Source organism: Pan paniscus, chromosome 21 (assembly GCF_029289425.2).
Source record: "Pan paniscus chromosome 21, NHGRI_mPanPan1-v2.0_pri, whole genome shotgun sequence".
NCBI classification, from domain to species: Eukaryota; Metazoa; Chordata; class Mammalia; order Primates; family Hominidae; genus Pan; species Pan paniscus.
The window spans coordinates 3,108,149-3,134,218 of record NC_073270.2 but is presented as its reverse complement, the minus strand read 5'-3'; the positions used below and the strand labels follow the sequence as shown (position 1 = coordinate 3,134,218).

The 26,070-nt window shown below is 46.9% G+C and overlaps 1 protein-coding gene across 3 annotated transcripts in view; it reads right to left on the bottom strand.

The window, feature by feature from the left end:
* STK35 (serine/threonine kinase 35) overlaps positions 1-26,070 on the bottom strand; it is an 83,083-nt gene that overhangs the window by 40,751 nt on the left and 16,262 nt on the right. For all 3 annotated transcript variants that reach the window (XR_004668244.3, XM_034947331.3, XM_003821279.7), the window contains exon 3: positions 20,483-21,232. Coding sequence is in view for 2 of the 3 variants with exons in the window: in XM_034947331.3 (XP_034803222.2) it covers positions 20,520-21,232 (713 nt within the window). In the remaining variant the exon portion in view is untranslated. The remainder of the gene's footprint in view (positions 1-20,482; positions 21,233-26,070) is intronic.

Genomic DNA, 26,070 nt, shown 5'->3' with positions numbered 1-26,070 from the left:
AGTCCTCTCCTTCCTCTAAGTGGGGTTAGTCATTCTTCACTTGTTTAATACACCAAAGCATCTGGCTTTTCACATTCAGACATCAACATGCCAACCCTGGGGGTTCGGTGGCCCCAGCACGAATGTCTCCTCCAATCACTCAGAAGCACCAAGGCCAGGGAGTCACGCTTCCTGATGCATCATTCCTCTAAGGCTACACTCCCAACTGTGGTGCTTAAAGTAGGGCAAAAACAGGGATGACTGTGCTGTGAACGTGCCTGTTGTCAGGGTCGAAGGAATGGGAGTACTGACAAATGGGATAACACTGTTTTCAGTCTTCGGGTATACAGAACGGGCAAAATGCTAGGAAAAAGAGGAGCAAGAGGGCAGAGATCATACAACATATACAACAGGAGCTTCGCAGGGCTCCATGACAACCCAGAAGACCACAGGTCCACGCCTTACGACATCTGAGCCCTGACCAGGAGACCAAACCAAGGCAGGTCACCCACAGGCAGATATCCAGGGGCAGGCCCCAAATGCAGAGGAGCGTGGCTTGGAGGTGGTGTTCTCTCAGGGCATGGGCTTTGGAGTAGGAAGATCCAAAATTTACATCCCAGCTGACCTTCACCAAGTCAGGGTCCCCCGAGCCTCAGTTTGCTCAGCCTAAAATGAGGAAATGTCTACTTTGCCGGGTACAAAGACCAGTGATAGTATACATAGCAGGTGGAGTGAGGTGCACAGGAGGTACTTTAATAAGCTACAACAGTGGCTGCAAATCACATCCAAAAAAACACAAAACCAAACCCATAAAACCTCACTGCAGTCACTTGCCAGGGCAAAGATTCCAGAAAAGATGCCTTGGCCTCAAGTTGATCTTCTCTTGAGGTGACAGCCTCCCTCCTGCTTTGGGTCTTCAGCTCCTGCTGATCTGGCTACCCCAACTCCCACCCCCTATCTGTCACTCAGATCGCACTCACCCTTTGGGTTCCCATCCACACGCCTTCCCCAGGAAACACTCCCAGAGGGCCCAGTCTCTATGGGAACTCTTCTGTCCCCCTGCCCAGTGAAAAGGCATGGACAACCTCAGATCCCACTAGCCTTGTCGTGTGCTCCAACCTTACCATCTTAGACCCTGAGCTTCCTGCAGGACAGAGAGAGTCTGCTGCTTTTCTTAAGCCTCTCAGGTGACCAAGCAGCAGTGTTGGGTTTTTAGGAAGAGCTCAAATACCAGGTGATAGCTAGAAACTGGGAATTAGTACATAGCAATAAAACTTCACAGAATCATTCATTCCACATGATAGGGTTTTAACATAAACACATGATTATAAAAAAATCTCTGCCTTTGGTTGAGTTCCTGCGTCACTGCCAAGTGCTCTGCACACGTTCCCACTGAAAATCCCGGCAAGCCAGGTGTGGACAGTGATGCTCAGAGAGCTGGGCCACTTCTCCAAACTCCAGCAGCTGGTAAGGGACAGAGCTGGGACCGTGTCCAAGTCGGAAGCCCATGCTATTTTTCTACCATGCTACAGGGTGCTGCTCCCCTCTCTCACACCTTCAGAGCTGGGTGAGAGAAATGAGGCATGCAGGGATTACAGATTTTCCTGACATTACATAGCCTATCAGTTGCACAACCAGGGGGCTCCTGTCTCGATTTCAGCTCTCTCTGCTACTATTCCCCTTACTGACTTCTCAACAGGAGGCCTTCTTTCAAGGGGAAGACAGCCAACTTTGGCAAATACATCTGTTTCACGTGGAGGGGTTCCTTGAAATCCAAGTGTGGCTATTTGGAGCAGGCCCGGCCTCAGAATGTGTCCCCTGAGTCTAAGTTAGGTATGGTAAGAGGTTAATGAGAAGAGTAGACTTATGACTGGAACACTGTGGTTTAGTCTGAAAGTATGGACTTCCCAAGATGTCTTTTCTTTCTGAGATAGGGCCTTGCTCTGTCAGGCTGGAGTGCAAAGGCATGATCCTGGCTCACTGCAGCCTTGACTTCCCTGGCTTAAGTGATCCTTCCACCTCAGTTTTCTGAGTAGGGACCACAGGTGCATGCCACTGTGCCCAGCTAATTAGTCTTATTAGTCTTGCTGTCGCCCAAGCTGGAGCGCAGCAGTGCAATCTCGGCTCACTGCAACCTCCACCTCCTGGGTTCAAGTGATTCTCCTGAGTAGCTGGGACGACAGGCGCGCACCACCACGCCCGGCTAATTTTTGTATTTTTAGTAGAGACAGGGTTTCGCCATGTTGGCCAAGCTGGTCTTGAACTCCTGGGGTCAAGTGATCCTCCTGCCTTGGCCTCCCAAAGTGCTGGGATTACAGGTGTGAGCCACAACGCCCTGCCCAAGATCTTAAAATGCACAAAGCCTCTTTCTAGACCCAACCACTTGTAAAATGGCAAATATATCCTATAAGTCTCTTTAGCTAACAAGTGGTCCAGGAAGTGGAATCCTGGCTGAAGTGCTGCCAGATATGTTGGACTGGTGGAGGACTCCCATATGCCACATTCAAAACACATGGATTGTTGAAAGAGGCGGCTGGGGCAGCCCTACAAGGAACTGAGCACCAGCCCGTGCTCAGCAGGGGTCCACCCTTTACCTAGCCACCCCCTGCCACCATCTTCCACATTCTGTTCACCCACTTAAGTGTATCCAGAGGAAGCCAGTCCCACGGATTCTCTGAAAGGCAGACAGACTGTCGCCCAGGCTATAAAAGCACAGATGCAATCATAGGAATGTGCTCCCAGGAGGCAACCTACTAAGAGGAACTGAAGTGAAACATGGGAAGATGAAGGATCTTGCCTGGTGCTAACAGTAAATGTGGGAAACCTGGTTCCAGGCCCCTCTAGCTCTCTCCCTACTCCCCCTCTGGAGACTTCATTTCTTCCCCTGCCAAATGAAGGACCTGGGGCCAGCACAGGGGTTCTTAACCTGGACTCCTTCTAACCCCAAGGATGCACAGGTTCTGCAAAGCCCCTTAGGGCTGGGAAGTTTAATGTACATCCCAGGCATTTTTTTTTTTCTTTTCTTTTTTGACACAGAGTCTCACTCTGTTGCCCAGGCTGGAGTGCAATGACACAATCTCGGCTCACTGCAACCTCCACCTCCCGGGTTCAAGCGATTCTCCTGCCTCAGCCTCCCGAGTAGCTGGGATTACAGGCGTGTGCCATGACGCCCGGCTAATTTTTGTATTTTTAGTAGAGATGGGGTTTCACCATGTTGGCGAGGCTGGTCTTGAACTCCTTACCTCAGGTGATTTGCCAGCCTCGGCCTCCCAAAGTGCTGGGATTACAGGCCTGAGCCACCGCGCCAGGCCCCAGGCATTTTTTAAATGGTAGAATAACACACCATTCAGGTTCTGAGAAAGGAACATGGCACAAAGAATACTGAGAAGAGGCCCTCTATAGGCCCCTTATTTATTAAGGCAAAAACTAACTGGACAGTGGCACATGAGTGCTCTAAACAGGGCACCCCCAGCACAGGTGAGACGTACAACTTGTGTGGCTGGGGCTGAGGGAAATCAGGCCAAAGAGTGTTTGGAGGGAGGCAGACTTCAGCTCAATGCACCAGAGCCCTTTCTAACAGGGCAACAGTGAGGCCCTCCTCCTCCTTGAAAGTTTCCAGCAGAACCCGAGACCCGCCCCACCTTTTTTTTTTTTTGGAGACGGAGTCTCGCTCTGCTGCCCAGGCTGGAGTGCAGTGGCACCATCTCAGCTCACTACAACCTCTGCCTCCCGGGTTCAAGCGATTCTCCTGTTTCAGCCTCCCCAATAGCTAGGATTACAGGCGTGCACCACCACGCCCAGCCTGAGACTCCCCTTTAAAGTGGACGAATGTTATCAGGAGGAGACAGGCTCTATGCTGTGTCCCTGAAGCTCAATCCACGCCCCACTTATACAAGGAAGAGGCACAAACACTCTTGCAGAAACAAGTGGCAGGCCCATGTAAGGCCCAGTAAGTCAGCAGGGTATGACTTACTGAGGGAAAGGGTCTGAACAAAGCTTAAAGCCGAGACAGCATGCTGCTGCAAAGAGATGTCAGCTGTATCTCAAGTGTGCCAGAAAGTCAGGGCAGTGGAGCAAGCAGTTACTGTGAAAGCTCCTAGACATGAAGACTTGCTTAATATTGTTTTAAACAATTTGATTGCTTGGAGTATACTGCCAAAAGTGCTAGTATTAAAAAGTTTGCCAAATGCACACAGAGAAACAGTAGGCAAGACTGCAGATTCTGAGATTTGGAGGTCTCCGTGGTGACCAGCAGGCAGGGCTGCACACTGAGTCATCTTGTCTGCGTCTGAGAACCCAGACTCCCTTAAACCTCGTCTTTCTGGCCTTGGGAGGTCAAGAGGCAATAGGGCACTGGGATGGTAGTTCCTCTAAGCACTTGAATTAGTACACAGACACTGGGTGAAACCCAACACCAACTAAGGGGAACTGTTTGTCTCTAGAAACAGCCCAGGTAATTGGCAGTTAGCTGTGTGGATACCCTAATTCCCCTCCTCAACTTATTAAGTGTGGGGCAGAAAGTAAAAGCTGCCAACTGCCTCAATTGGTCCCCAGAGACAGGTTCAGTTGTGGCTGCTGTGATTAGCAAAGAAAGAGCCCAAGGGAAAGGCTGAGGTCCTCAGGGGCCCTTGCCAGGAGGAAGATGCTAAGGTGCCATTACTAGCTAAAGGGGAACGGTCACTCTTCCATATGGGGACAGAACAATTTGTGGTTATAAGAAAGATGCCAAGAAGGTCACACCCACAGAGAGGTCCACATGGACTTTTGGTTACAACAACCAGTTAAAGCCCACTAAGCCAAGGGGAACTCACTGGAGGCACTTGCTAAGGGGTTTGGAGATCTCTTTGGGAGAAAGAATGCTATCACAAATTGTTAGTAAGAAGCAAAGTGAAAACGTATGATTAGCCTATAAGGATTTGGCAAAAACAAACAAAATAGCAGGATGGGGGCAATACACAGAGCCACCATTGACTCAACTGTCATCAGGAGCTAGGAACTGCGCCGGACACAGCCTACAGTGAGCAACACTTACTGCACTGACCAGACAAGGAAATGGGGGCCCAGAGAAGGTAGATCACTTGCCCAAAGCCGCCCAGCTAGTAAGCAGGAGAGCTGCTGTTTAAACCTAGATTGACCAGTCCAACAGGTTCAACAGCAAGTCTGTTGATGTCTTGACACCAATATAGAAGCAAAGGTTTCTCATCTTCCTATTCAGATGTTACCCTTACCGCCTTCCCATGCTCTGGAAGGTGCCTGTGCAGTCTCACACTTTCTGGAGACATGTACTGCCAGTGTGGCAATTCATCTTCCCCTCCTGGGGGACTGACAGTTCTCCCCTCATTGTTACTGACTCACCTGCCTAAAATACAGCCTTGCTCACCACCACCCACTCACCCTTGTCTTTTTTGGCAGGATGAAGTTCACTCTCCTCAGGCTGGCATTCAAGGCTCTTGGCAACTTAGCCCTATTTAGCTTTCTACTCTAGCCTCTGTGTGAACCCACCCAGGGATAGGCACTCTCCACAAATTCCAGTGTTCTGTCTTTGGACGTGCTATGGCCCCTGCTTCAAATATCCTAATCTGTTCTTCTTTCTTCAAGGTCCATCTTAAGTCACGTGTCCTCTACTTTGCCATCATTTACTTCTTTGGCAAAAGCCAGCTCCCTTTTCTGAGCTCTTGGTGGCCCTGAGACAGTGCGGTGCATATGGACTTGCTCAGATGAACTCTCTTTGGTAGCTCGATGGAGATCATGAGCACTGGAGCTCTGGCCCTTGAGCTGGCATGAGCTAGTCATGTGGCCAGTGGTAAATCACTTCCTTTCTCTGGAGTGGGAGTTGGGGGGACAACAATACTTAGGATGCAGGTGAGGATTTCACAACATTTAAAAAAGAGTGGGGAGTACTGATGCTGAGCCTGCATAGGCCTAGGCTAATGTGTGGGTTTTTGTTTTTAAGCAAAAAAGATTTAAAAAGTAAAAAAATTACTTTTTTAAAATAGAAAAAAGTATACAGAATAAGGATATGAAGAAAGAAGGGCCAGGCACAGTGGCTCAAGCTTGTAAGCCCAGCGCTTTGGGAGGCTGAGGCAGGAGGACAGCTTGAGCCCAGAAGGTCGAGGCTGCAAGTAAGCCAAGATCATGCCACTGCACTCCAGCCTGGGTGACAGAGCACGACCCTGTCTTATGTTTGTGTTGTACGCTAAATGTTAATGAATCAAGAAGTTTTAAAAAAATCTTAAGTTTAGAAAGCAAAAAAGTTACAGTAAGCTAAGGTTAATTTATTTTTAAAGAAAGAAATTCTACAATAGTGTACAGTAATGTCCTAGGCCTTCACACTGACTCATTACTCACTCACTGACTCACCCAGAGCAACTTCTAGTCCTGCAAGCTCTATTCATAGTAAGTGCCCTATATAGGTATACCATTTTTAATCTTAAAAAAAAAAAAAACAAAACTTTAATATAATTTTGTAGAGATGGGGGTCTCCCTCTGTGGCCCAGGCTGGTCTCAAACTCCTGGGCTCAAGTGATCTTCCTGTCTCGGCCTCCCAAAGTGTTGGGAATATAGGCATAAGCCAGCAAGTCCAGCCATTTTTTTTTACCTTTTATGCCGTATTTTCACTGTACCTTTTCTATGTTTACATGTTTAGATACACAAACACCATTGTGTTACAACTGCCTATGGTAGTATTCAGTACCACAACATGCTGTACAGGTTTGCAGTCTAGGAGCAATAGGCTCTATCTACCATATAGCCTAGGTGTGTAGGAGGCTACACCATCTAGGACTGTGTAAGAACACTCCATGATGCGTGCACAAAGACAAAATCGCTTCACAATGGATTTCTCAGAATATATCCCCGTCATTAAGTGACGCATGAGTATATAGTGAATGCAAGATGATCGGCAAGCTGCTAATTCTCAGTAACCACTTGCTGAATTTGTATAAAGACCTAGGTCCCCAGGGGGTTCCAGGGAAGGGGGTCTGGTGAGCAGGCAGATGACACAACCTCTACCCAGGCCCTATATTGTCATTCAAACCACGGTGTGACGGGATGGCCAAAGGAGTGACTCCAAAGCCCCTTCCCCACTGGCTGACCGTCCAGATAAGGTTGGAGGGCCGCCCCTCAGCTCCGGGTGCTTGCACTTAGAAACCTGAAGATTACTGAAACCAGGGACTACAGACCTTCTTCCCCCATCTCCCTCCCCTGTATGCCTTTCCCTAACCCAAAATAGGAAGTATTTCCCAATTTACAAATTAAAGTAGTTCTCAAAATCAATTTTACAGCCAGCAATCATGACTCTGATGTTATATAACTAGTAAAAATAAATAAATAAAGAGAGAGCGAGATGCCCACACTGGAGAGCTGCCCCGTGACAGGATCACCAGGCTGCCCATGTGACAAGACCCCGCACGGGTTTTCAGCTCTAAAAAGCAAAACAGTACAAAAACAACAAAACGCCATGTTCTTGAGACACAATTATAGCAGAGTGCAGATGCAAATAAGGACAGAAGAGCAACACATCATAACCTAATGAGAAGCTGATTACCAAGAAAAGAACAAAACGCAGCAAGACTCAGCCATGAATGCAGCCCCGAGTCCAAGGGACCATTCTGTGCCTGTGAAGGTGCTCTTTGTTCGCAGCAAAACTGAGATCCAACAGTCCTCTCAGAAGACCCAGATAGACGGGCGCCACTTACCACAAACACCCACGCAGGAGAGAGAGTACAGTCTCATGTCCGCACGTCCAAGACTCATTTGTGTATCTCCCTACTCCCCTAAACCATCTCCTGCTGCAACATTCACTCTTACATGGCTCTGTTCCCACCACCCAGTCACTCAAGCCACAGATGATGGAGTCAGCTCTGAGCCAGTCCTTCCTACCTTCCGAATTCAGGCCATCTGAGAGCCCTTTTGAACCTCCAAAATGCACCTTGAATTCACTCCCACTTCACCATCTCCCCTAACCTGGGCAGCTACAGCCTCCTACCTGGGCTCCTGCTTCCACACCTGCCTCTCTCCAGTTTTACTGGCCACAGAGCAGCCAGTGACCTCCTCCTGGCCTCCCACACCTGGGCCACCGCACTCCAGCCGGCTCCCTCCTCCTCTGCTTGGCAGAGGCCTCATCCTTCAGGTCTCGGCTTCAATGCCACCTCCTCAGAGAGCCTTTCTCTGACCGCCTTGGGCAGGTCCTCATTTTCTGCTATTTTCTTCATTTACACACAACTGAAACTGTACCTATGGTACTCTCGTATGACATGTCTCTCAAACTCAGTGCCTCAAGGGTGAGGACCATGTCTGCTGTTTTCACCCATGTGTTATTAACAGAGGCACCCACTACAGTGCCCAACACACAGTTGATCAAAAAATTAACGGGCCCCCTTGAGCATGCATGTTTTCCTTTTTATTGGTGGGGGAGGGGGAAACACATGAGCCTGCACACATTCCAAGATGCTAATTCTCACTCTGCCATCAGCGTGCCCGAGAACTGGCATGAAAGGGCAGCAGGAACCAACACCCGTGTGGTACCTGCTGCATGCCTGGCAGGCCTATGCCAGCTTTTCATTCACGTTCTATGTAATCCCCACGGCAATCCCTCCAGGTGTTAGCAACCCCCCTTTACGAAGGCAGACTCGGAGGCTCAGAGAGATGCCCAGGGTTTACATGGACTGAGGATGGGAATTCTCATCTCCACAGCCCAAACCTGGCTCACAGCGGGTGCTCAATACATGTCTGTGGAACAGAAAAACGAAGTTTGCTAGTCACGATTCAAAGTCATGTTTAAGATTCCACTTAGAGGCCTGGTGCAGTGGCTCAAGCCTGTAATCCCAGCACTTTGGGAGGCCGAGGTGGGTGGATCACGAGGTCAGGAGATTGAGACCATCCTGGCCAACATGGTGAAACCCTGTCTCTAATAAAAATATGAAAATTAGCTGGGCGTGGTGGCATGCACCTATAATCCCAGCTACTCGGGAGACTGAGGCAGGAGAATCGCGTGAAGCCAGTGAGCCGAGATTGTGTCATTGCACTCCAGCCTGGCAACAGAGCAAGACTCCACCTCAAAAAAAAAACCCCACGAAGATTCCACTTAGAGACCTAAGTTCCACCTGTGTCTCGGGGGGCTTCCCTGTTTCCTATGCCCTGTTGCTTCTCAATTTCTCCTTCCTCTAGGGGTGACCTCCCTACCATTCAGACTTCACAGGAATCCTGTGGTTGCCCTGACAGCACTCCCCTGAGATCACCTTGAGACATTCATCATTATTATGGCTCAGAAGTCCACTTCCCCAGGGAAGCCCACGGTGAAGTTAAATTGTTTCCTCCTACTCCCAGGAGCAAGAGGCCACAGGGCTTCACCCTATCCTGAAGACAAATGCACTGAGAGAGAGCCTGAGCGGGAGTCAGTTGTCCCAGGGTCCCAGAACCACATCCGCCATGGAACTAGGAACACGCCAGGACAGAAGGAACGGGGGAAAGGGAAAACAGTGGTCCTTCAGGTACCTTGGTTCTCTGGAGGAGTGACTTGTCCAAGTCACAGTGCTAGGTAATTATACAATTACTTACGGAATTATAGAAGCCAGGACCTTACAGGCCCTCCCGATTCTCACACCTAGCTCCAAGCTTTTTGAAGGTAAAAGGGTAAAAGGTGAGGGCAATGGTCTGCATGTTTAAAAGATGGCAGGGTGGCTGACTGCACATTTGCCCTCTTTTGCCAGAGCAGTTCTGAAGCTTTTGTGTTCATCAGCCATCACCTGGAGAGCTGACACAATACCACTCCCCAGTTTCCGACTCAGTAGGTTTGAGGTGCAGCCAGAAATACGTGTTTCTAACAAGTTCCCAGGTGATGCTGCTGGTCTGGGAACCACATCCTGAGAACCACTGGTGCTAGGGTTTCTCACTGACACTGTGTGTTGGGGGGCGGGATCAAGTGAGGAGGAGCAGAGAGGAGACAAGGGGTTGAAGATATCTTCACCAACACTCCTTACTCATGACACCCTCTGTTCCTGCTGCAGATAAAATAAAAGCAATCTTTTAACCATGGTTAAAACTTCACCCAGGTTCATATACTTAGGCTGAAGACTCACATCTGGATCTCTCTATGGCAATGATCCCAACTCAGTTCTAAGAGCAGGAGCGAGTCTGGCATTATCACGACAGCTGTTGTCCTGCTTACAGGACTCCAGAGCAGCAGGAAGGAGCTATGTGCTCTCTGAAGGCTTTTCCTGCTACACCTGTTGGTACCCTGGCCCCTAAGATGCTCAGGTCAGAAAAGGGAGGAGGACCTCTGGACCATGTCAGTGGTGTCATCTGGATTTCAGTTTAGGCACTTGGCCTAAACTCCAAAATATTTTTAAACGTTAAAGTTAGCCTGTTTGTCTGGGGTGTGGTATAATCACTTATTTCTGCTGTTCTATGCAAACCAAGGGTTCCTTCCAAACATCATCAGATCCAAGATGCAATCTGGTTACTAACAACAGAGTCTTTACTTGTGACTTCTAGTTCTCTTTATGTCTGGTACAAGGCCGGGCTGTGCTGGTAATGCCCATACAACCTGCCAAGACCTGACAACACTATACTCCCAACTCCATGCCTTAGATTTGCCCTAGGCATGCCTAGCTTTCTGAGAGGGCTTGTCTTAAGCACATCCAAAAAAAGTAGAAAAAAAAAAACCAAAGGGGTGCTGTACATGGTGAAGGGTTTTCTTTCCCCACAAAGATGGAAGTATATGCAGAATGAGTCAACTGGTTCACATCATCTTTGTGATTTTCCCATTAAAATAGATAATCAATACTAAAACCCAACACGATATAACAAAGCCAACCTGCCTCCCGTTACAGCTACACTACCATGCCTCTGAGTTCAGGGGAAAAAGAAATAAAGGTGACCATTCATAAGGCGACTTCCCCAAGCCCCACATCAAGATGCTTTTTGCAGCCTGGAAAAATGGAAGCATTTTCATCTTCCTCACTATGGCCTATGGAGTGCCTGGGTGGCCCTAATCCATTCCTCCCATGTCCCTAGACATCACTTTCTTTAATAAAGAAACAAAATATAGAGTTCTGACCTGTGTACGATGCAAACTGAGTTATAGCTTTCCCCTGGCACCTGTAACTGAAAGTGAAATTTCTTCAAAGTTGGGAAATTCATTGCAGTGTTTTATGGTATTGATTTATTTTAAACTTGGTTGGCAGTTTTAAGGCCTGCCATGCCTCTGAATCCTAGAAACGCTGGAGGAGATCTCCATTTCCTCTGATTTTGTAATATCACAGCGGACTCACTAGTGGAAATGAAAAGAGGGGCTGGGAGCACGAATGCGGCTGCCCTAATCAAGACAGAGCCTTGGGCACTCTCCCTAGGTCCTGGGTCCACAGTGTATCTCCAGTTGGGAATTTCACTACCTGAACAGTAGTACCCTTTCCTCCTGTAGCTGAGAATACTGTAATGAAACCAAACCTGAGTATGTACCCTGAGATGTGGCTCCTGCGCATCCCACCTGGCTTACAAGGTACCCCTAAAACCTACCTTCAAGAACCAGCCTGGAATACCACCTCCTCCACTCTTTCCTGTCTTCCTGTATCTCTACTGAGCCATCTATAACCCATTACCACCAAGTGTCCATATCTCATCTGCATTATTAAACTAAGTTCCTAGGAGACCATATTGGGGTCTAAACAATCAATGCCTCCACTGGGCAAGTGCCTACCATATGCCAGAATCTGACTTGGCTCCAGAATCTTTCGACACAGGGCTATGGGCAGCCACATCAATCGGAGTAAGCATGAGTGACGGAATCCCTTGCTTAAGTCAGGATTCAGTGAGTGAGCTGGAAGATGTGTCAGAAAGAAACAGAGCAACCACTGCCATTCTGCTGGGTCCTCATCAACTTTAAAATCCCTGGGTTCACTCAGAATGGGCTTTTGCCAGGGCACCAGGACCACAGACACGTATGATGCCTTTGGCTCTTATTGGAGCCCTTTCCTTGCAGCTGGTGCCAGACGCTGGCCTAATGACAGCGTTCCCTCAGTGCTGGGTGCTTTCCCAGCTGCCGGTGGGTGGAGGTGTGCTTTAGATCTGCTACTTTCCAACCTTTTGGCAATTCTGACCTGGCTGCATATGTGGCTCCTGCCTTCTCTGCTGCCAGACCTTGGTTATACGGGCACCTCACACTATCCCAGCCTTGCCTCCTCTGCCAATGTTTGGGGCAGTCATTGTAACACAGGAGGAATCCACATGCAGGCTGACCTCACCCGAAGGGATGGCTGGTGGCCCTGCCACAGTGTGCCTGTGCTGAGACCAGTGTCAGACTGTGAAGGACACCCATGGCAGCCCTGGCTGCTTTACTGTATGGTACTACTGGAGGGGAACCCACCATCTGCCTCAGAATAGAAATTCATTAAAAGTGGCTTTAAGAGGCTGTAGAATGCAGAACGGAGCAGTAGAGTTTCCAGACAGATACATCTTGTCTCAAATCCTGGCTCTCAAAACCTTAGGAAAGTGATTTTCTGCTTCCTTATGTGCAGAAAAGAGGGCACATAACAGAATAGCTAAGCAGATGATGTATGATAATGATACATATAAAGTGCTTAATTCAGGGCTCGGAATAAAAAGGCAGGGTCTCTGCCCTGCACAAGTCAAGGGGTCCCTCAGAGCAGGTTTTGATAACCAGTAGCGGTTGGTGGGAGTGTCTTTGCATCTCTAGGGTAAGAGGAAATGGGAGTTGGAAGCACCCCTGAACCATCAGGCAGCTTTGCTCACAGCTGGACGATTACAAGAGCCACTCTGATTTGCCCAAAGGGATGCTATCTAGGTTAGGTGGAACCAAGGATGCCACGGAGGAAGAACATGTGAGCAGCAACTGGGCCTTGACGTCAACAGCCCCGGGCCAGGCCTGTCCCCTCATGGATGCTTTCAAGTCCTGCAGAGCTGCAAGGGACAGATTATCCCTGGGGGGCCATCGGCCCCATTACATAACTGACAGCTCAGCTTCCTGCTGTTGATGCGGCAGAAACAATCAAGAGATGGCAACAGCAGGTCACTGGGGAGCTTGTGGGGACTTACAAAAAAAATAAAATACCAGCCTTCCCCACCTGGGGAGGAAAACTCCTCAGAAAACACCAGCAGAGAGATGAGGCCCCAAGGGACATGTCTCTTTGTATACAGGTATCTAGCGCCACTAGGGTCTTCACAGTTGAAGACTGAGCTTCAATTTCCTGCGAGAAAAGAGAACCAAACACTCTGACTCGTCACTCATAACCCCCACCTCTTGTGAAGCTGTTTAGTGCTAGTGAGATGGGTTGTGGCAAAGCTGTGACCCCTACTATATGGGCAGGGACTCAAAGAACCTCAGGGGTTCTGGATCTGCCTGGATTAAAGAATTGATCATCATCAAGAGACACCACCTCGACCCCATGATCTCTCTGCTCTTAATAACACCTCCATTCTTACCCACTTCGGGGTACAGCTTAGCGTTTCCCTTTTACCATCCTCCCTTTGGGAAATTCAAGGCTCCACCAAAGACTAAGTAGGGATCAGCTTCTGGGGTGCAAAACCAAACCACTGACTTCGACCCCTTGGCAGTTACACCTTCCCATGAAGGAAGAACCTTCCTTGCTTCTACTTTCCTTTGGGCTACCTGGCTGCTTATCACCATATTCTGGACCTTTGCAGAGTAGGAGAGGAACTAGCTCCTCTTGAAGCCCTACTAAGTGTTCCATACCGCACATCTCATAATGCTCTGGGCTTTGTGGGCAGGAAATTCTATCTACTTTGATGCCCCGTTATTTGTTGAATTCAATTAGAAAAACATTTTAAATTTAAAGATGATTCAATGAGGCAATAAACCAAACTGGTTAAAGCCATGGGCTGACTCCTGGGTTCAAGGCTAGGCTTTACCCCTTCTTAGCTCTGTGACCTTCAGGAATTTACTTGAAAACAAGTAAATGAATTATTAGTCATAAAGCACTCAGCCCAGGGACGACCATGAATCATTGCCGTTTTGGTCATCTTTGGCGCTGCTGCCCTTCTTCACAGCCTAACCCCTCAGGCTGCCACACTCCTCAGCCAGGCACCAGGTACAGGCAAGGGAGGGCAGTCCTGTAAGGCAGGAGCTAGTTCCTGGCCATCCTGAGAGCTGGCCCAGGAAGTCATAGAGTGGACCTATTTAGTACTGGCGGTCCCAACTTCTCACCTAAAACCATTTTAAAATTTACCCTACAGAGACTGCTTTGAATACTTTGCTGTTTAAAACAAACCATGTTAATTACGCATTTCTTTTCCATTTTTTAGTATCACTGCTGATTAAGTTGATAGCTATAGCATAACAACACAGTTGCGTGTAATTCCAGCCCAAAGCAAAAAATTGGTCATTGAATTGGGCTTCTATGGCTTCAACAGGCAATATACTCTTGCCTGTCAGATAAGCTGAAAGGGCTTGTGAATTCCTGTCTTTGATTAGGGTTGTACTAGGGTTAGATCTTGCAAAATAGAAGTAAAATCTGAAGCGCAGGTCAACGGGCCAACGCAGGTCACCCAGTACGTTAGCTGAGAGCCACATCTTTGGACCCCAGGCCAGGGATAAATGCATCAACTACTACTTCAACAGAAATTGGGCCTGATTTCCTTCTCTGATGTTAGGCAGCTACCAAGATCTCATATAGAACTAGAAATACTTTCTGTGACCCCTCAGGTCACACCAACATCTGATTTCCTTCAGCAGGCCTTAGCTGCCCACTCCAAAAAGACGTCATTCGAGGGCTTTGGCTTCAAAAGGCCCTAGTAACGGAGGTTTGTATATCAGACAGCAGACTTGGCCATGAATGCAGATTCCCTCATCCCACAACACTCTCCCTGGTAACACGTGGGTGGAGGCACCTGGAACATCAGTTTGGCTGGCTTCCTGCATGGGATAAAAGGCTGTGGCTAGCTGGTAGGAGCCATTAGGAATTATTAAACATCTTTCAAAAGCGACAAATAAGAAAGAGATCAGACCCATCACTGAATGGTCTTTAAAAATAGATATACTTTTCTGGAACAAGTGATTGGACAGCGTGGGCCTTGACTACAGCTTTGTTTCAAAAGAAAAGCTATTTGGCAATCCCCAAAAGTGAGGCTACCAAACACCACTGTCTTCAGAGGGAAATGGAAGCCAATACTTCTACCTAGGCCAAAGTATGGATCTAAACCATGCTACTGTGTTACAATTAATTCAGACTGTTTACACAGGGCACTTTCACAACCTCTTGTGATTCCCCCAACAACCTCAATAAGATATATAGGATCAGCTCCATTTTATAGATAATAAAACTGAGGCCCTGATAAGCGGAATAATTTGCCTAAGGCCACACAGTCAGGAAAACGCAGAAATGAGACTCCATCCCTGCATTGTTACTAGACACCACTTCTTTCAGGGGAATCCCAGGTTTCCAACCCAAAATGCATTTCCTTTTATTTTTGCAAAAAAACTGAAACTAGTTAGTCCTGACTTAAATGCGACTCTGAAATCTACAATCCTAAAACATTGAGGTGTTTTTTCATCTTGGTGGTATAGGGGTCAAGTGTGTTTACTTATGCAACTAGAGTTTTTTTGTTTTTTTGAGACAAAGTCCTTCTCTGGCGCCCAGGCTGGAGTGCAGTGGTGTGATCCTGGCTCACTGCAACCTCTGCCTCTCTGGTTCAAGCAATTCTCCTGCCTCAGTCTCCCAAGTACTGGGCCTATGGCATGTGCCACCACACCTGGCTAATTTTTGTATTTTTAGTAGAGACCAGGTTTCACCATGTTGCCCAGGCTGGTCTCAAACTCGTGAGCTCAAACAATCTGCCCCTACTCGGCTTCCCAAAGTGCTGGGATTACAAGGCATGAGCTACCACACCCAGCCTATTTTAATTTTTAATAGTACAAACATCCACAGATATAACCCAAAACAAAAGCTCTTTGGAGTCCGTAAATTCAAAAATGTAAAGAGGCTTTCAGACGAAATACTTTGACAACTACTGGTCTATTCTTTCACTGTCTCCAATTCCTCTCCTCTTCCCCTCTCAAATCCACCCTAGTTCCAGGTTTCCCCATTACTCCACCAAAATTGTTCATGAGTACTGATGCTTTCCCACTTACTAAATCCAATGATCAAGTCCTCTCAATCAACTAGCAGATGATGCCACAGCTGGCTCCCTCCTCCTCTTGATGTCTTTTCCCCTCTCTCTGGCTCCTTTCTTTCTTCCCATCCTCAATGTTGCACCGCCTGGAGCTCAGTCCTCTGACCTCCTCTTGTCTATACCCACTCCAGTACTGTGGCAAATCTCTAAATCTGTATCTCTAGGCTGGACCCCTCTCTTGAACTCCAGACTCATCCAACTGCCTACTCTACATCTGTAGTTGGATTCTAAATAGGCATGCCAAACTTTCAGATAACTAAAACCTAACTTTCTCCTGCCAACCCTATTCCCCCAATGTCTTCCCCATCTTATTTAATGGCAGCTCTATTCTTCCCATCACTTAGGCTGACACCTTGAAGTGATGATTAATTCCTTTCTCTCACACCTCACATATGATCCAGCCGGAAATCCTGCTGGCTCTGACTTCAAAAAAATACCCAAAATCCAATAATCACTTCTCTGTTACATTGTTTCAAGCCATCGTCATCTCTCACCTGGATTATTGCAACAGCCTCCCATCTTATCCCGTTATTTCAAGATGCAAAGTGATCCTTTCAAAAGAGCAGATATCACACAGCTGAAAACGTCCCCATGGCTTTCCATCTCATCCAAAAACACAAGCCAAAATCTCTAGAGGCTTATGAGGCCTACTTGGCTCCTAGTTATCTATCTCTTCCTATACACTCCTTGCTCACTCTGGCCAACTTTCAGGACCTTCACAGTGGCCATTACTTCTGTCTGAGATGCTCTTTCCCCAGAAATCCTTGGGACTCACTCCCTCAACTCCTTCTAACATTCGCTCAAAGGTCACCGTCTCTGGGAGACCCACTCTGATATCTTCCATTTAAAAGTACATCCCCACCCCTCCCCACCACCCAAGCTTCAGATCTCCCCTACCCTGCTCTACTCTTCCCATCCTACCCTCTCACCGCACCCAGCACCGAGCACTTTCTTGTACATTACCTATGGGTACTGTCTTCCCAACAGAACGAATGTTAAGCTCCATACTGCAAAAACTTGTCTGTTTTGTTCACTGATGTATTATCTGTGTCTAAAATGGTACTTGGAAAGAGTTTCCAAAGAACATGTTGAATGAATAAATGAAATTAGCTTGTCCATCTACAAAACTTGGCAGGGGAAAGGGAGGTCAGACTCAATGTTCTTCCCAAGTCAAGCCTCAGATTCTCTGACCAGCCAGATACGGCTCATCTACAGAAGCTGATTTGAAGTTTCTGGCAACACAGGGTTTGGCTCTGGTCACAGACCTGGGCCCAGGCCCACAATTCTAAGTGCCCACCTAAGACAGGGGAGGATAGGCTATGGTCAAATTGGCACCACCAGTACTGTAAAGATTAGCTGTAAGAGCCACAAAATGAATTAACAAAACAGCCTGGGACACTCACCAGTAACCATATTCCTAATCTTTTCCCCTCTTCTCAAGGTCGCCTATTTCTCCTACATGAAAGAATCACTCCAATTTAGCCAAAACTGCCCTGCAAAACAGCACAAATCTCAAGTGTGGATATCCACATGGAAGCCCTGATCTCAATTAGTTATGACAACCCCATAATCGTAACCTAAATTCAGGTCCCTCTTCCAATGACAACCTTCCTATGCCAGAGCAAATCTGAATTTTAAGAGGTCTTTCAAAAGCAGAAAGCATGAGATGGAAATGCGAAGTGACAGCACAAAATACATTTAAAACACTGTCTAGCCAACCCTTTTGGTTTCTAATATAGCACTACCCTAAACCTAGCTTTGGGGACTGCTGTTCTCCTACCCACGGGTGGTAGGCCCAATTGGTCCAGCACCTGGAATACATGTTTGTGGAATGAAAGAATTAAACCTAAGTGACTCACTCAAGAAATACATTCACTGAGAACACTACACATGAAACCAAGCTCAACTTGGTATGAGCCAGCCCCACCTAGAAACCAGAGGATAATGAAGGGAAAGGGAGGGAACCCACCCAAGTGATGGAAAGCTCTGGGCCTTATGGCTCCTGAGGCTCCTTGTGACCACCAGGAGGATCAGCACTAGCTCCATCACCTCATCAAGACTTCAGCACAATGTAAGAGCAGCTTACTTCTAGCTCACCATATTAAGGGAAAAGGGGGTGGGGGATGCTTGAATAAGATATACCCATCCTTAACTTAGTAGGATCTGGGGTAAATTACTTAATCCCTTGCAGGTTTGTAAAGGTGAAACAAAATGGTTCATGTGAAACTACCTAGCATATATGCTGGTCAATTTTTCATCTTATTTCTCTTACACACACATCAAACTTCAGTCCAACTAAACTATTCTGCTGTTCCTATAAATACCTTTGGGTTTTCCAGTTCAATTTCTGTCTACACTGTTCCCTGTCCTCTCTAATTTCCATGTGCCTACTTCCTCGTTAACCCAAATTGGTCTAGTCTCTCAAATGTGCCAGGCTCCCCCTGGTTTCAGGTCCTTCGCAGAGGTTGGTCTGTCTATCTGGGATGCTCCCTCACCCCCAATTCCCTCCTCTTGACTCTGTGCATCAACACCCAAAAGGTCAATTACCCTGAATACCTCTTCTCCTTAAACAGCTATAAAACAATTATGATTTGAAGAATTAGACCTAGTGACTCATTACAAAAATACCTTCATTGAAAATACTACACATGAAACCAAGTTCAACTTGGAGTTTCTCTCCCTAATTAAGATGCAGAATTCATGAAGATGGAGAAAGTCTCTGATTTGGCTTATCATGTCACCTGAGAGCCTAGCACATACAGTCATGGGTCGCTTAACAATGGGCTGCTTAACGATTTCTGAGAAATGAGTCATTAGGCGATTGTTGTGTAATGTCAAGAGTGTACTTACATAAACCTAGATGGTGTAGCCTACTACACACCTAGATGACATGTATGGCCTATCATTCCTGGACTACAATTCTGTACAGCATGTTACTGTACTGAATACTATAAGCAGTTGTAACACAATGGTAAGTTTTTGTGTATCTAAACACAGAAAAGGTAACACATGCACCATAATATGCACTATAACATTACAACAGCTACATCACTAGGTAATAGGAATTTTTCAGTTCCATTATAATCTAATGGGACCACCGTCATATAGGCCATTCCTTTTTGACCGATACGTTGTTCATGCGGAGCATGACTGTACTTGACAAAGGAAAACTCACAATAAATTTTTTTTTTTTTTGAGCTGGAGTCTCGCTCTGTCGCCCAGGCTGGAGTGCAGTGGCACGATCTCAGCTCACTGCAAGCTCCGCCTCCCGGGTTCACGCCATTCTCCTGCCTCAGCCTCCCGAGTAGCTGGGACTACAAGTGCCCGCCACCACGCCTGGCTAATTTTTTTGTATTTTTAGTAAAGATGGGGTTTCACTGTGTTAGCCAGGATGGTCTTGATCTCCTGACCTCGTGATCCGCCCACCTCGGAATAAATTTTTAAATAAGCAAAGACTTCTACATAAATATTCACTAATACATTCTTTATAGTATCTAAAATGGAAAAAATCTGTTTTCTAAAGTAGAAGAATGGTTAAATTATGGTACATATAATGGGAATGTCATACAGTCCCTGAAAAGCCATACTTCTCAAGTATGACATGGAGGAATGCTCAGATTAGTAATGAGTAAAAAGAAAAAGACCTCGACCAACTAGGGCAAGATCTAAACTATGTGGAACTGGATGTGTGAGTAGGTGGGATACAATCAGATAGTGTTTATTCTCTGAAAACCCGTCTACCTCTTATGCACATTTTCTACAGTGAGCATTTATAATGATGAGAAAGAGCGTTTCTAAAAAAAGGGAGACTCGGCTTAAACGCAACCTCCTCTGAGAAGACTTCTCTAGACTTTCCAACGTGTACTCAGATAATTGCACATTTCTCCCATCAAGATATGGGGGGGATCTTTGAAAAGAAGCACTTCGTTTCCTTCAACTTTGTATTCCCCCGCAAGTTCACAGGGCCCGTGCCAGGGTCCAGAATGAAGAACCCAGTCCAAGAAGTGGGCATACAGAAAAAAAAGAGAGGCTGGGCATGGTGGCTCACACCTGTAATCCCAGCACTTTGGGAGGCTGAGACCGGCAGATCGCTTGAGGTCAGAAGTTTGAGACCAGCCTGGCCAACATGGTGAAACTCCGTCTCTACTAAAAATACAAAAATTAGCCGGGCATGATGGTGGGTGCCTGTAATCCCAGCTACCCAGGTGGCTGAGGCACGAGAATCACTTGAACTCGGGAGGTGGAGGTTGCAGTGAGCTGAGATCCTGCCACTGCACCCGCTGCACCCCAGCCTGACCAACAGAGTGAGACCCTGTCTCAAAACAAAAAACAAAAAACAACAACAGACAGCACTCACCTAGTTTAAAATCACCCAAAATGCTTAGCCCTGAATTTTAAGCAGCACATGTGACCTGGTCCATTCTGGTTTCAAGTTCAAAGGCATCAGGCCGGTCCTGTGGGTTAGCAGCTAACATATCTTTCAAGAGCTGCTTGATCCCCTCAGACATGGAAGTCCTGCGTTTTTGGGGGATGTGCAACTCCATCTTTGGGTTTTCTAGCAGCGCTTCACCAACAGGGACGATCTCAGTCCCCTGTTTAATGTAGGTCCCCAGGAGCTCCTTCTTGGTCTCAGAGTCAATAAAAGTGATTCTTTCTATCATTGCCCAGATGATAATGCCCAGGGCAAAGATGTCCGCCTTGGCTGTGTAGTGTCCCTCCCAGACTTCAGGAGCCATGTAGAAGTCCGAACCGCAGGCTGAGGACAGCCAGTACTTATTCACATTCACATTTTTGTTGTCTTGATTGCCCTCTTTGCCTCGGGGTGCCAGCCCAGCACAGACCTTGCTTAGTCCAAAGTCGGCCACTTTGAGGATGGGGGTGCCAGACCGCTCTGTGATGAGGATGTTGTCTGGCTTCAGGTCCCTGTGCACAATATGGTTTTTGTGCAGGAAGGCAATGGCGCTCGTCAGCTGTAGCATGAAACTTTTGTTGGTGGCTGGGTCTGGCCTCCGGGACAGGACATACTGATTCAGGTCTCCACCTTCACAGAACTCCATGACAAACCAGAGATAGCAGGGCTCCTCAGCATAACCCAGGATCCTTTCTCCTAAATCAAAGAAGACAGGAAGGAGCTTGAGTGAGATGGACACAGTCACACTTCTTTTTAACTAAAGGATGCAGTGTACTCAAGAGTGACATTGGTGACAAACAACTGCTCCAAGGGGACCTGCACAACTGGCACTGAGTGCCTAAGGTATGACACAGGCACCAGGGACTGGTGTCAGGTACCTGGGTTTGGAATGAGGCCCAGGTGGAAACTCGGGTTTACTGCCGTCTGGTTGACTGCGAAGCCTTTTTGTTTCATTATACTGTCTCCAAACAGGGAGTGCCATACCACCCACACCTCCCAAAGCTGCTGGGCAGATGGGACAAGGGAAAGCACGCAAGAAGGCTGTCACGGGTCTGTTGCTTCTAATATCATTGTTACTCCATGCTGAGCAAATGACCTTCCCTCTCTTTTTTCCTGACTTGTAGAAGGATTCTTGTTAATGCACCTAGAATGGCACTATAATTTCCTTTATTTCAGAGGCACACTCCTACAATTTCCTTGGTTTATTTCAGAGGCACAGTCCGATCCATCAATATTTTCTGCAAGCCCACCATATGCCTAGCACAAGTTAGGTACATAACATGCCTCCACCTCTATGAGGCTTAGTTTCAAGGAGATGACAGGTATCCACAGCAGCAACCATCAAAAGCTGTACATCGCCATCAGGCTCAACTCCTACAAACGGTGAAGCAGGGGCAGGAGTCGCCAGATCTGAATGTACATCTCCATCAGGGTCAACTCATATAAACAGTGAAGTGGGGGGCAGGAGTCGCCAGATCTGAATGTACATCTCCATCAGGGTCAACTCATATAAACAGTGAAGGGGGGGGGCAGGAGTGGCCAGATCTGAAGGTGTCAGAGGGGGCAGGACTGAACTAACCCTGTAAAAGGAAGGCAGTAGATCAGTGGGGGAGCAGGAAGGTAATTCTAGGCTGAAAGATGGAATGGATGATGGAACACAGGGACAAAAAGACCAGAAAGGTGTAAATTGGAAGTCTGGTGGGAACAGTGGAGTCTAAAGTCGATGTACAAGACAGATTTAAATTGTGTGGGCTTGAAACTCTAGGAAAGCTGGTGACCAACCTCTCCAAGCAAATCTCAATGTTCTTTATAAAGCAATTGACAGTCCAGTGAATCTTTATGTGGATGTTATGTGATGACTACAACTGCTCCCAAAGCTAAGTGTAAGAAGGCAGATGTTTTATCTCACTGATGAGGAGAGGCTGGGCCTGCAAATGTGCTGGCTTGTTCTGGGTGGTCACAAGGTCATTTGTAACTGAGCCAGGACCTGAAGAGAAGTCCTCTCTCTGGCCCCAGTATGGAGTATGCATCCTACCAAAAATGACTGCACTTCCTCAGACAGCTTCCGGCAGAGGGTTCCTTTTACTAGTCATTTACTCTATTATAAAGAAAACCAGTGATCTGGGTGAGACTCTGCTAACCCAAACAGCCCTGAAATTACCAAGGCACACAGTCTACTAAAGCCAATGGTCTGAGAGTTCTGGGTTCAGCCAAGATGATGTGACATACAAAACAAAAGCTTTAGGTTTTTGATCACTCACTTCCCTTGTAATTATATAATTTATTTGCTTATATTACTCACAATCAAAGTAATACAGGTAGAACCAGTTTAGGGCAGATGTTTTTTGTTCTTTTCAAATCAGTTATTTCCCCTCTCATAATCCTCTATCTAGGTCATGGGCAGAGGCCCTCTATGTAAAAATACTGCACAATGAAGCATCAATCTGAAGCCCAAGTCAATCCAGATGCTAAAGACCCACAAAAAGGAGAGCAAGAAATGTGTACTACAGGTAGAACCAGAAAGGAAAAGATTAAAAAGCCATCCAATTCCTTTTGCAAAGGCCACATCAGAAAACACTGAAACTTCTGGTGGTGGAATAAAGGAAGAAGAATGATGGTTATTTTATATACAAAGTTAGTAACTATGGCAACCTAAGGAAAAAGAAAACAAGTCTGCAGAACAGACTATAATCTAAGTCCAGGTTATGAGAATCCAGGGAAAGAAAAAACGGTAAAAAAAGAACCCAAAGTTTGTGAGTGGTTGGGGGAGACTGGACCTTTGGACTGAGGAGCTGCTCTGAGGAAGGAGCTAGACTCAGGAGATGCTACAGGAGGGGCTGTTTGTTGAGAGGAAAATTCTGGACAGGAAGAAGTATTCTCAGAATCACACCCAGTAACAGTGGGTATGACAGAATGGAAAACTGGGAGTGCAGCTATTTGTCCCAGATACAAAAGTGTTATTATTTTTAGGAGTCAAGGTCTCACTCTGTCACCCAGGCTGGAGTGCAGCGGTGTGAGCACAGCTCACGGTAGCCTCCAACTCCTGTGCTCAAGTGGTCCTCCCGCCTTGGCTTCCCAACGTACTTCCAAAAGAAGCACTTTTGAGGCCGGGTGCAGTGGCCTCAAGAGTCCCAGCTTCTCAATAGCACCTGGCCTCAAAAGTACTTCTTTGCGCAGGAAAGGCCCCTGGACTTCTTTCCTGAGAAGCTGCGGCGTGTGCTTTCACACACCAACTCCTGGGAGAAAACAAACATGTCAGAATTCTAGTCCTTTACTCCAAGCGGACTGTCTAACGGGGTCTCAGCTACCTCACGACCAGATGGAAGGAGGGGACGTGGATGATGCCAGGCACTCGGAGGCACTTGGTGAAGTAACAGGAAAAACACAGACCAGGAAACAAAGAGTTTGGGTTTAGACCCCAACTCTGACCACTGCCTCACTGGGTGGATTCTTTGTTTCAAGGAAAACACAGGGAGACTGAGGTGTGATGAAAAGATGGCTAGAACCCTGGGCAAGTCCCTGAAACTCTCTGAGCCTCAGTCTTTTTGGTACCTCAGTCTTCACATCTATCAAATGAGAGAATGAAACTATACCACATGAGTACTGTGACTTAAGTCAGATATGAACTACATTTGGCAGAATGTAAGATCTTTTTGGGGAAATGAACCACTGACCATCACTAACATCATCATTCCCACTCAACCCCAACCAAATCCTTGGAAGTCACCGATTTCAATAATCCCAGTGCTGTAGGCCGTAAGAGTAAGTTTTTACATGTTAGGCAAAAGATGAAATTTAGATCTTAGAATGAAAGTGTATTATTCCATCTAAGACATCACACTTCTTAGGCTGTAACAGCTGAAACCCATGTTCTAGGTAGACCAGGCTATTCCTATTTGAAGTGATCCCTCTCCCTAGGCCTGCTGCCCCCACAATCTCTGCAGGTACAATTGAAATGTGCACCTTAAGGCTAGCTGCAACGCCAATCTATCTTATACTCACTTGATTTCCCAGTAACTTCCCTCTTCTGACCAGCCAAGGCCCTAGTTTCGTATTTTTATTTTAGTTTTTATTAAATTATACCAGATATTCTGGTTAGCAATCTATGGCTTAACTCTTCTACTTAACCCTGAGAAATGCTGGCACATTCTGCAGATGTTTTGAGGTCGGGGGACTAGATTTCTTACTCAGTCTTCCGGCCTCCCCAGGGAGACCTGCAGTCATTTCCAAGGTGGCTGTGCATTGAGGAAGGGAAAGTAATCAAACTTTAGGGGATTACTGAACACAAGTTCCAAAAAGACACTAATTCCCAAAGAACCAAAGTGTCACTGTGGTCCACCAGTCAGAACAGGACTGATGGAGGGCAGGTGATCCATGGAGTGTCAGCTCAGGCCCATCTCACAGTGGGCTCCCGACCCACCCACAACTGCGGGTATTTCCCCAGTTTCAGGATATATAATTGGAATAGATATATGCAGCAACCACTAAAATCCCCAAGTGAAATTCAGTTTTTTGAGCTGAGAGGAACAAATAAAATTTACTTAAGTTTTATAATTCCCTTGTCTGGTATAATCTGACAGTTGTATAAGATTAATAAGAGTTACAAATTTAGCTTCCTTCCCAGAGAGGGAGAAAACAGGCAGGTTATTTGGAGATAGTAAGGATTTGAGGTAAATTAGCCTGTGAAAGCCTACTGGGTTCCAGGTACTATTTTAAAAGTTTATTATGTGAGCTATCTCATCTTACCAGGCACCGTTTTACAGGTGCGGCAACTAAGGCTGAGAAAGGCTTCAGAGTCTGCCCGAGGGCCCTTACCACGAGTAACTGGGGGGGATAGGAGAGAACCCCCACAGCAAGTCCTCCCCCCAGACCATGCTGTCTCCCAGCTCACAGAGGGCTAAAAAGTGTTCTTCCAAGAGAGGCAGGCCTGCCTTTGGGGACAGTTTTACTACCTTTCCCTCAAGTCTGACAGTCAGGTGACCATAATATAAATTATGTATTTCAAAACATATCCTATGCCACAGTCCACAGGGAGAGAAGATGCTTAAAGTAAACCCAAGAACAAAACCAAGCAGGTGTCTTGCATCTCATTAGTCATGGAAATTGATCAGAAGTGCTTAAGTTCCCAATAAAAACATGGCTTGCTTCGCTGAAAAACGTGAGGCCAGCAGGCTCAGCATAAGGACAAGCCAGTAGGAGCTTTGGAAAGACAGGCACTTCCTGTAAAGAAATACAAAATGCTCTAGATTTTTACAAGCCTATCCTTAAGCCTTCTCCAGAAGTTAGATTTCCAGGTTTTAGTCAACGCCACTTAAACAATTTCTGAGCACACATTGCTCGAGACAGAGGTGCAGTGAGATGAGGGGCATCCCTGCCCTTACATAGGCTTCTGGTCATTAGAAGCAAAATGACTACAGCTGTGAGAACTAGGAAGCGGGCCCGGATCTGCCAGAAGAGTTGGGAGAGAAGCTGGGATGAGAGGAAGGCAGGCTGAGAATAACTGCGAGAGGCCCTGCAGCTGCGTCTCCCAGGAT